General features: G+C 37.8%; 1 protein-coding gene across 1 annotated transcript; it reads right to left on the bottom strand.

Annotated features, from left to right (window-relative positions):
- Nucleotides 1-1,270: 1,270 nt before the first annotated feature.
- LOC128016654 (sterile alpha motif domain-containing protein 3-like) lies at nt 1,271-10,967 on the bottom strand. Its single transcript, XM_052601321.1, has 9 exons — nt 10,212-10,967; nt 7,865-8,048; nt 6,964-7,125; nt 6,782-6,869; nt 6,430-6,585; nt 5,971-6,177; nt 5,684-5,852; nt 5,430-5,509; nt 1,271-4,845 (listed from the first exon to the last, which is right to left on the bottom strand). The coding sequence occupies exons 1-9, from the start codon at nt 10,303-10,305 to the stop codon at nt 4,546-4,548; spliced, it is 1,440 nt and encodes a 479-aa protein (XP_052457281.1). The 5' UTR covers nt 10,306-10,967; the 3' UTR covers nt 1,271-4,545.
- Nucleotides 10,968-11,240: the final 273 nt, after the last annotated feature.

Genomic DNA, 11,240 nt, shown 5'->3' with positions numbered 1-11,240 from the left:
CAATATCCCTTGAATGTACTTATGCAAAGGATTGAACATTTAATGGTATATAGGATGTTCAAATCCACCATCTATGTATGAGGAGTCCCACTGGATTCATGAAAACGACAGTAAGAGAGACAGAGAGAAAGTCAGGGTCATTGGCTTTACATTTTTATTAGAGTAATAAAAAATAATTTATAGCAATATCTACTCACTGTAATATAAAAATGCTTAAAACTGCATTTTTGTTTTAACAAGATAACAAGCCTCCTCTTATTTGCACAGAAAAAAAGGGTTATATCTTACCACCCTCTTTACAAGCTCTTTACTTGCTCTCTGTTGTGGTTCTCTTCCCTTTTCTTTTGTCTCTGTTAGTAGTAACTCGTGTGAAATGGCAAATACATGTAACAGTGGCTTTATTAAAGTTTCATTTTTATTTTCAGTAACATTTTCTTGCTAAATATAACCCAAAGCTTTTTGAGATCCTTGTTTGGCCACCATATGTTGTGAACATAAAATCAAAGTTTGAAAACTGGTTGGTAAAAAAGGTGTTCTATATGATTCACACACATAATCACATCAACAATTTGTCAATACACACTACGTCTGCTTTTAACTTTGTAAGTTAAGAACTTACATAACTTACAATAAAAAAATAGATAATTCTAACATTTATTTTAAGGAAGTAAGTCTCTTTGATGTAAATTTGATAGTTTATGAATTAAAAATCCATGCAAATTGTCCAATATTCATACTGTTAGACGTTAAAATAAAACGTCATAAAACTGTTTTCAGAAAAGTTTCTTTTTTGTTAATTCTGTGTTGTGAGTTAATGCAGCTGTGCTGTCAACATTTGTTTGCCTCTCTAATGTTGTTTTGTTGTTCCCCCAAGGGTCACTGTAGCCCCACACTTTCAAAACAATGTGTCTGAAACACTGAGAAACACCGCTTAGCAGTTTTGTTAGCAGGAGAGTGGGATGAAAGTGGCTTTGATAAAATAATTTCCTGAGATAGCAGCATCAATTCAGCTCGAAGGGAGGGAGAGAGTATATATATATTTTTTTTTTTGCCTGCCACTGTGGTTTTCCTGTAAGCTTTTCAGATATTTCCCCCTAATTCTGAAGCATCATTTACATTTTGCTCATTAGAATCGTGTGCACCCTCTGAGGGTATCATTACTGAATCAGCCCTGCAGCTTTCTGATGGAAGATTTCTGCCTCGCTCCTCTCTGTCTCATCTCTTATTGGCGCTCTTAGTGTGACCCTCTGCAAGTAATTACTATACACTCTCAGAAAAAAAAGTACAAAACGGTACCTTTAAGGAACAAAAGCTTGTCACTGGGGTGGTACCCTCAAAGGTACATTATTGTACCTCGAGTCAGAGGAGCAAATTTGTACCTTACTTGTTTGTACCTTCTAAGGGCCAAAACTGTACCTTTGAGGATCGATAATGTACCTTAGACAAAGGTACAATAAAGTACCTCTGGAAAAAGGTACAATTTTGTCCCATTAAGGTACCACCCCAGTGACAAAGCCATTTTGTACCTTTAGGTGGCAAAAAAGTTCCTTTTTATTCCTTAAGGAGTGAAAGAAAATAAAGGCAAACAACAACTAACTGAATTTTAGACATTTATTTTAGTCCTTAAAATGGAAAACAGTTTAATTCACAGATTCAATAATAATTCATCTCACAACCATACAATGTAACATCCCAAAATAAAATGCCACAACGTTTAGGATGTCATGTCTGATATAAAAAACATTAAAAATAATGAATTACATTTTTTAAGAAACATTTCACTGACCAACTGAAAACTTACTGCCACTTCAAAAACAAAATGAACAGCAATATCAGTGAATAGATGCGTAGCAGGGAATAAATACAATGGACCCATTTATATTTTGCTTCTTTCAATTTCATGAACATCACTAATAAGAACAGCAATATTATAAAAGACCAAGCAAAACACTTTAGCACACCACACCAAAGTAAAGTCACTTAACGGATAAACTACACGACACTTGATGTGTTCTGGATTTAAAAAACACAAGCGTTGAGCTCATCCACAACGCTCTACAACCCTCCCAACACAGCTTAACATAAATGCCGCATACTAACAAACAGTTTATCATCGACACAGTATGTATCCAAAGCATGAAAATCCATCACCTCAAAAGGGTCAAGGACAGTCCAGTCCTGTTCATACTTCACCAAGTAGGCGTAATAGTGATGACAGAAAGAAAGAGGAATTAATAGTTTTCCACATAACGCCCAATCTGTGTGTATGTTTAGAACATATTTGACTTGAAAAAACAAAGGTATTTTTTCACAGTGCAAATGACCCACAACAAAGACATCTCCCACACAGTATTTAACACTGTTAATCACAACCTCTGTTACTCGGTTGAGTGTAATGTCCTGAAAATTGACATGTTTGTAATGCTCACTAACAGTTATGGAATGCCTAAGAGCTGAAGGAAGAGACTGTAACAGTGTGTTAACACTGCGTCCCATAACCCTCTCATACTCCCCAAACATATTAGTTGAGGAAAATTCCCAACACTGTCTAAACTGATGGCGGCTGCTTAAAGTTGATGTAACATTGATAAAGTTCCTTGAGGAACTAGCTACCTGTTTGAAATACTGATGTTTCCCTTCAAATCTCATGCACCACAAAGACCGTAAAGGACCGTAGGACAACATTAGACGAGAATAATGGATCAAGTAATGACATTTTGGAGTTATCACATTTCCAAACTCTTTTTCCATGCCACACAAAAACTCAGAAACTAATTGGTCAAGAAGAAGAAGGGACTCTTTTTTTACAACTGGTGCCATTACAATGTCGGCAATTTCACGACACAATAAATAGATCTGCCAGTAACTGCAGCCTTCAGGTACCCTGTGTGCCATCAAGAAAGGAAGTAGGCGGAATAAACACCACTTCTGTGAAGCAGATCCAACAACACTGGATCCATGTAAAATATTTTCTGAGAAAGCCACAGGCTTATTTGTCTTATCATTTTGTCCAATGGACATCTTTCTTAGTTCATCATTTAGTTCTTGTATGGTTATATGTTTTTCTTGATGAGCTTTACATACAACAAGCCTCAATACCAACGGTGCTACACCCTCCAAGAAATCATGCATGACATCGGGAGGAAGAGATGTTGTGACGTCAAAGTAATCTAACTGGTCAAATATACATCCACCACGAACTCCATACATTCCTTTGTTTTCTGGATTTTGTTTTACACATTCTAAATGGTATCTGTGTACATCAACATTTCTTAAAACAAAATCAGATTCACTGAAGTTCTTTTTCATCTCAGAGTGAGTAGCCATGCAGTATCTGCAGATTCGACCAGCACCAAAAGACATGGCAAATCCACCTATCATGTGAGATGACAGATTGTCTCCCAATATTGCAGCTACAGCTCCAAAAACATGCTTCTCCATGCCATTAACACTGATATTAAGTCCCTCTGATGACAGTTTCTTAAGGTCATCAAGTAATGGCTTCAAAATTACATCTAAACCAAACTTTTTTACATGAACGTAACGGACAAGCAAAGCAAGATGGATATGTTTTAACTGTGAGCAGTTCTTTGAACCTACGTTTCCAACAGTGTAGTAGAATGCACAAAGTTTGTGCTTGTTGCGTTTAGAACCCAGCGGATTACACACCTCGAATTCATCCTCATATAGGTGTAACCTTAGAGCATCTGGATTATCTGCAAATACCTTGTGATTCCTGAAATAAAATCCATCTCTATAATCAGTTAGAACATGTTCATCTCTTTCACAGTTTCGCTCTCTCTGCATAGAATCCCAAACATCTTCATGAGAGCAGTATTTCTGAAGTACATCACAAATGGGTACATAAGAGTAGCTTCCAACTTTACGACCACTTGGGTCTCTCAGTGCATAGTCTACAGGTTCAGTCATTTCAAGGTTGGATTTGCAGTAGTTTTTCAACATATGCGGAGACCTAACAAGTTTTGATGCCTCTGAAAAAAAGTCAGAAGACTGTAGAACTTCATGAAGTTCAGGACAAGATTCCACATTGAAGCCATTTTTTTCAAGATGATATTTTAGAAATGCATCATAGTTTGCTTTAAAGAAGTCAAACAAAAAATTTACGTCATCCAGTATTTCTTGTTGAACAGTCTGAGGAAGGTGGTTTTTTTCCCTCGATTTCAGAATAAAGCCAAAAAGATTCTCTCTAAACTGCACTAACAGTTCATTCATCTCAGGAGGTTCAGGAGGATTGAGAGAATCACTGGGCCCCTGCTCCTCCTCGCCCACTACGGTTTCCTGGATATCATGAGCAGTGGCTCGTCTGGAATGTCTTAAATAAATGTCTTTATGCTTCCTGTAAATATGTCGTCGGAAGGACTCATATTTAGAAAATGTTGATTGACAGTTGTTAAGGCCACACGTTATGGTAAAATGTGGCTCATGTGCATGAACAAGTCCGATGTGCTGGATTAACTTCATCAATGTGAAGGCTCTTCGAGAGCATTTAGGACAGCTGAATGGTGTAGGCATTGTGGTTGTTGATCAAGCTAAAATGTTGATTACCCTGGTCACACTAACAGGTAGAGGCTTATCATCAACCTCAGACATTTTTAGAACATATCGCTGAATGAAAATCAGGGTGTTCTTCAGGTGAGATGGATATACCACGTTGTAGATGAAGTAAGCACAAAAAGCAGCAATAACACCTTCCTCCAAACCAAGCGCCCTGCAGACTGACTGCCCATCCAGTTTGACCACTGCAGGGACCTTTTGAGTCAGCACACTCCTCCAGTCAGTGACAGCTTCGAGTTGTACAGTAGGATATGGCGATGGTGGCTGATCCTGCAAGAGATCATAAAGTAGTTACCTTAAATCTACCACAAACATTCATAAAAAAAAAAGAAAAGAAAACACACAACAACAGTTCATATATATATATATATATATATATATGAACAGTTGTATGTATGTATGTGTGTGTGTGTGTGTGTGTGTGTGTGTGTGTGTGTGTGTGTGTGTGTGTATATATATATATATATATATATATATATATATATATATATATATATATATGCATACACTAAAAAAAACATCTACGGTAAGTAAAGACCTTAAAGCTCCCATATTATGCTCCTTTTCAGATTCATAACTGTATTTTAAGGTTATGTTTGTGTTTATATTTGTACCAGAATAGGTTTACATGGTTGAATTTTCAAAAAACACCATATTTTTGTTGTAGTGCACAGCTCTCTCACACTGCTGCAGTGAGGTTTGAACTATGTGGCCCCCTATGTCCACACCAAGGCCCAGCATTGATAGCTAGAAACTTTGTAAGACATCCAAGGGATGCATATAATTCTCCCAGTCTCTGTGGGATGTAAAAAAAAAAAAAAAAATATATATATATATATATATAAATTACACACCTCCCCAAGTATGAAGAGAATGTCATTTTTCTCCCTGAACAGGATCGGCAACAGCAGGATTGCAGCTCTGAAATCAATCCCTGAAAATTAAGTAAAAAAAAAGAAAAAAGAAAAAAAAAAAGTGTATTACGTGAATGTACATTGTATTTTGGTTAGTTAAACCTTATCTTGTCTGAAGACAAATAGAAAAGATATTAAGCTTAAATGGCTCCACAACACTAGGGGTGACCATGGCTGATCAGTCAGTCACTTACCAGGGACATCTTCGGTGAGGGCAGCCTCTCTTTCCTCCAAAGCCAGATCTGCAAGGGGAGATTTCCTTTGAGTCAAACTAAGCACTTTGGGTACTAGAACCTTAAAGCCATCTTCGAACCTTCGGCAGATATTCATTTCATCATGAAGCCGGCCCATTTCCTGAAATAGCTGCAACATGGAAACATGTCAAAACATTGTCATAGGATTTTAAAATTTAAAAAAGACAGCCTTTAGTAATTTACTATGAACTCCCAACACAAATGTAAGGAAATAAATGTAGACAAACCCCGCATGGACTCTTAAGGAATGGATATTTGTTAATGGCTTCTTTGACAGTCATCCCATTGGCAATCTCTCGCCTTCTCCAAGCAAATGTCCTCATCATCCGTTCCTCCACAATTCGGGCATCTGGCTGTGTCTTCCGGTACTGGTCCTGCAGGACTTTCACATGGCTCGCTACTGAGGTATCATCCTCCCCAATAATATCCACCTTCTACGACAGAGAGGGATGACAAACATTTGCTTATTTGACAGTTGCTTTTCCCCTTTTTAAGGTTTATGAAAAATGAGCCCTTAATAATAATTTATTACATTTTATATAGCACTTTAACATAGCTACTTAAAGCACTTTACGGGGGGACTATTCTATTCCCTTCTGGGTTAAGGGGCTAACCATTGGGCCACACTGCTTGTGTGTAAAACATGTACACATAGATACACAGCAAACCAAAGAAGATGCTCTGACCTTTGATGCCTTGGCTCGTTTGCTTGTGTTTTCTTCCAGTTGTAAAGGCTTTGTGTGATGACCAAATTTCTGTTTCATTCTTCTCACCTCTTCATCATCTACCAGTGGCACCCGCTCATATTTGAACTTACGTTTGAGAGACATGTGCCAGGTATGCTATGTAAAAGAATATAAAATAGAACAATTAAATAAGCATACAAACCACTTGCAGAAAACTGAAAGCACAAGCATGAAAATACATGGTGGAAAACAATGTGTGCATCAAAATGCAGAGATATAGTTAATATCTTGACTGGATTAGTACTCTAGGTATAATAAATAAAGGTTGGCAATTAATATTCTGTCAACTCACATAACCATTGCCTTCTTTGTCTTTTAAGAAAGGGTATTTCAAAATCAGGGCCTTACACACTTTCACATAGTCATCATTGGTCGGAAACCTGTAACAGCGATGCAAAAGAAGGTGAGGAATGTAACATCAGACATAGTATTAATAACTCAAATGCTGTGATCCAGTTGGGTTGCAAAACTTACATTTTGATCAGGGCCATGGTTTCATACAATGTTCTTATGATTTTGTTGTGATCGGATCTCTCAATTTTACATGGCGGTTTTTGGTCCAACTTTGTCTGAACATCTCTGGGAAATTTTGGAATGATGAAAACTGCTGGGAAGGCTGATGATGGGATGGCATGACTATGATAAAATAAAACAATAGTCTTAAAATTTTGGCAAATGAACCACACTGTAACAATACAAGTTAAAGTCCTGTTACCTGTTACAGAGTAGATGTTACTTCAGTAAAAGTGTGCAAGTATCATCAGGAAAATGTAGTTAAAGTATTAAACCATTGAAGAAAGAGTAAAGGATCCAACCAGTTGTGTTGTGTTTAATGATCTCATCATCCCAGTTGGACTTGTAGCCGTTGTATTGTCGGCTAGTTTACTTTAGAATCAAACATCAGATTTTATAAACTACATGTAACTAGTAACTAAAGCTGTAACAGATGAATGTAGCGGAGTAACTAGTAATAAAGTAGTGGAGTAACTAAAGCAACTAGTAACTAAAGCTGGAACAGATGAATGTAGTGGAGTAAAAGTAGAAAGTGGCATGAAAAGAAAAGACTCAAGTAAAGTACCTCAACATTTGGTCTGAGGTACAGTACTGCAGTAAATGTACTTAGTTACTTTCTACCCCTGCATTCAGACTACACAGACAGTGTTACATTATGCATAATGTTACACTAGATAAACTACCAGAGCCAGGTGAAATCAGATCCAGATAAAAAACTTCTTCAGTGGTAACCAGCTATATTATATTGCTATGAGATTATAGAGTTATTTTCCATGGTTCTACCGGTGCGACTTATAGTCCGAAAAATACGGTACTTAGGCCTAACATTATAATAATGACATAACATTACTGTTACCAGTACCTTGATTCCGCTGTAGCCTTCTCTGAATGTACCGGGACAGGCTCGAGGGTTAGTGTCACGGTTTCTTTCCACTGCTGAACAAATCGGTTGAATTTGGCTTGCTTCTTAAACGATCCTTCAAAGAGGCATGAAATCATCCTCTCTGTCAATCCATAGTCCACTGCTTCTCCGTCAACTTCATTATCTAGACAATAGAGAAAAGAAAAACAGCAATGTTAACCACCACTGTGGTAACAACATACAAAAATGTAAAAAGCCACATTATGTCAGACTGTAACGTTAGTGTAAGTCAATGGGGAAAAAATAGTTTTGATCCAGTTTTTTTCTCATATACAGAGGTAACTTATGGGCTTGCCGTTTGGTCCAGACTTTGAGAAGCTGTAATATCCATATAAAACACATTGAAAGTATTTAGGCATGGCTACCTCATTAGAGACGCTAGAAATACGTCTCTCTCACTCTCTCTCTCTCTCTCTCTCTCTCTCTCACACACACACACACACACACACACACACACACACACACACAGCCCTGAATTTTAATATAATGTAAAGTTAGGCCTATCTTATTTTTTTTTTAGGACAGCGGGGAATGTATTGAAAGAATGGAGGACAGTTACTGTGCGTTCACATCGCCGGCGTCGAGAGCGTCAAAGCGGCCGGAAGTCATTCATTTTCAATGTAATGCTGTGTTCACACCAAACGCGAATAGAGCGTCTGGCGCGAATGGTTTCAATGTTAAGTCAATGCAAAGGCGCGTTTACGCGCGTTGCTCTCGGCGGATTCATGATGACGCAGCTCCCGCTGGTCGCATGGAGCTCATCTCCGAGATCGGCGAAACACATTTTTTTAAATAGACGCTGTCATTATAAATAAACTGCATATTTGAGTTTAAAACAACTACATTCTCGCCTGAAATACTTTTAAAACTACATTTCATGACACAGTAACAGTAATATTTTGAAAATTATCCGACTAAAAATGGCGGTTGAAAATGCTGCGTGAACTCAGCTGGCAGAAGCCCCCCCATGACGCGAATTCGCGTCTGTTGTGAAGTTAATTCCACGCGCGAATGATCTCAAAATGGTCAAGCGGCAAACTAGACGCGAATTTGACGCTCTATTCGCGTTTGGTGTGAACACAACATAAGCCGGCGTCGAGCAGCGGCGAGGAGAGTTGAAATCAAGGCAACTTCATGGTAATGAGCTATGACGCGGTTGGGCAGAAACCAATCGGAACGTAGAAGTCCACCGCTTGAGAGGATTCCAGAGAACGCAGCTCCGACCACATTAGTTCCCAAGCAGAATAAAGGACAGGTTGATTATTGCTGTTTCGCGTTTGTATTAATCTATTATGTGTCCCTGTTTGCGTACAGGGACAAAAAAAAAAAAAAAAAAATTAAAAATGATACGTAGACCAAGGTGTCTGAGATTGTTCATTTTAAGTAAAGGATCCTAATATTTCGTCCACAACAATAGTTAATGATGTTAACTTATAACGTTACTCTCCTTGTGGTTAGTCTGAACGAGTTCAACAAGCTTGTTTGCTTTGCGGCCGCTTTAAATACAAAATAAGCATTCTATCTACGTCAGAGCGTCTGAACGCTCACAAATTTCTCTGCAGCGTCGTGAACAGAGCGGCAAGAGCGATTTTTGACGCTCTCGACGCCGGCGGTGTGAACGCACAGTTAGCGTTAACGTAACGTTAACGTTACATGGTTTTACGAAGATGTTCTAAGACCGTTTGACAACAAAATAACGACTAAATCATACTTTCACAACCCTCACTGGCTATCGATAGTCACATTCTGTCCAAATGGCTTTGCTTTAGCATTAAAATATTCCAGAACAAGAGACTGTTGGGCGGCAAAAAGTTTATTTTTTTTATCGTTCTCCTCTGACGCATTCCAGCTAACGTTAGCTCACATAAGTCAGAACAAGAGACAGGCAAAAACGCTTCTCATCCAACTCTGACGCAGTAGTTTTATAGCTAAGCTATAATGATGGAAAAAAAAAAAAAGTATTTGTCGTCCATTAGTCTTTTGTTCTGAAATATTTTAATATTTCACATTACCGTTTACTTTTCGGCGGCAGAGTTGGATGAGAAGCGTTTTTGCCGCCGAAAAGTTAACGTTAGCTCGATGGTAAACTGTAGCCAAGATAGTACTGCTACTTTTAATAATGATGTTTTAACTAACGTTAACGTTAATAATGGAAATCGTCAATGTGAGTCTAGCTAGCTAATGTTGACAGAGTATGAACTTGGCTAGCGCTAACATCAACAGTAAAAGTTAACTTCCAACTTTGAATTAACACCACAAACACTGATTAAAAATTCAAATACTTTACCTTTGAATTTATTTCTCTCCTCTTCAGTGACCTCTATCCCAAAATTAAATAGCTCCGTGATTAAATCCTCCGTGGATAAATGTCGAAGCGCCATCCTCCCACCTCTGATCGATGACAGAGACTGACGGTTGGATGGATCACTGTCGATTCACTCATGTATCCTTCCGCGCTGCAATATTTATGCTTCCGCCGAGTCAAACTCTGGTTAGCCAGAGATCCAGCTAGATCCTTTCAATAGAACACAACTTAAATCGTTAACAATTATTTGTCTGTTTTATTCTAATATAAATAGGGTAGAGGGTTTGAAAATCAAATTCTTCAATACTGTTTTTAAATATAAATGATTACATAATCCTCATTAACATGATAAAAATTGATTCAAAGGGACACTTCACAAAAAAAAAAAAAACATTCTGATTTGTTTTGCCCATATCTCAAAACTTTAGAGTTAATTTAGTTTGACAATTATTGAGTTTGATGGTATAGGTTAACTTGTGTTTCTATATTGAGTGATGACATTTTAAGCATCCACTAATTCCTGCCATTTTATATTTAAACATTAAGGTACAAATATGTAAGGGACAAATATGTACCTTACACCTCGAAAAGCTCACAATGTACAATGGATGGTGCATAATTGTACCTTAAAGGTGCACAATTGTACCTTAAAGATACATTTTTGTACTTTTAAGGGTACATATGCAAAGTTTGTACCTTAGGGAACAAAAATGGACCTGTATTGTACCTCTTTTTCTAACAGTGTATCAACACATTTGGGTTCAGATCAACATGTCAAACGGCACCACATTTATCATTTTTCAAAAGGCTTTCTTACACATTCATCTTGTGCCTCTATAGATTTGGGCTGGGTGGTATGATCGCATTCCAGACTGCAGGAAGTATAAACTGTATTGTTATAATGGTGGTCTGCGGGCTAATCTTAGAAAACAGAACACTATGGGCCCTATTTTAACGATCTAAAGTGTAAAGCGCTCGGCGCAGGTGCACTCAAGGCGTGTCCAAATCCAC

The sequence above is a fragment of the Carassius gibelio genome, chromosome A7, assembly GCF_023724105.1.
Source record: "Carassius gibelio isolate Cgi1373 ecotype wild population from Czech Republic chromosome A7, carGib1.2-hapl.c, whole genome shotgun sequence".
Classification (NCBI taxonomy): Eukaryota; Metazoa; Chordata; class Actinopteri; order Cypriniformes; family Cyprinidae; genus Carassius; species Carassius gibelio.
This window is presented reverse-complemented; position numbering and strand designations above follow the sequence as displayed.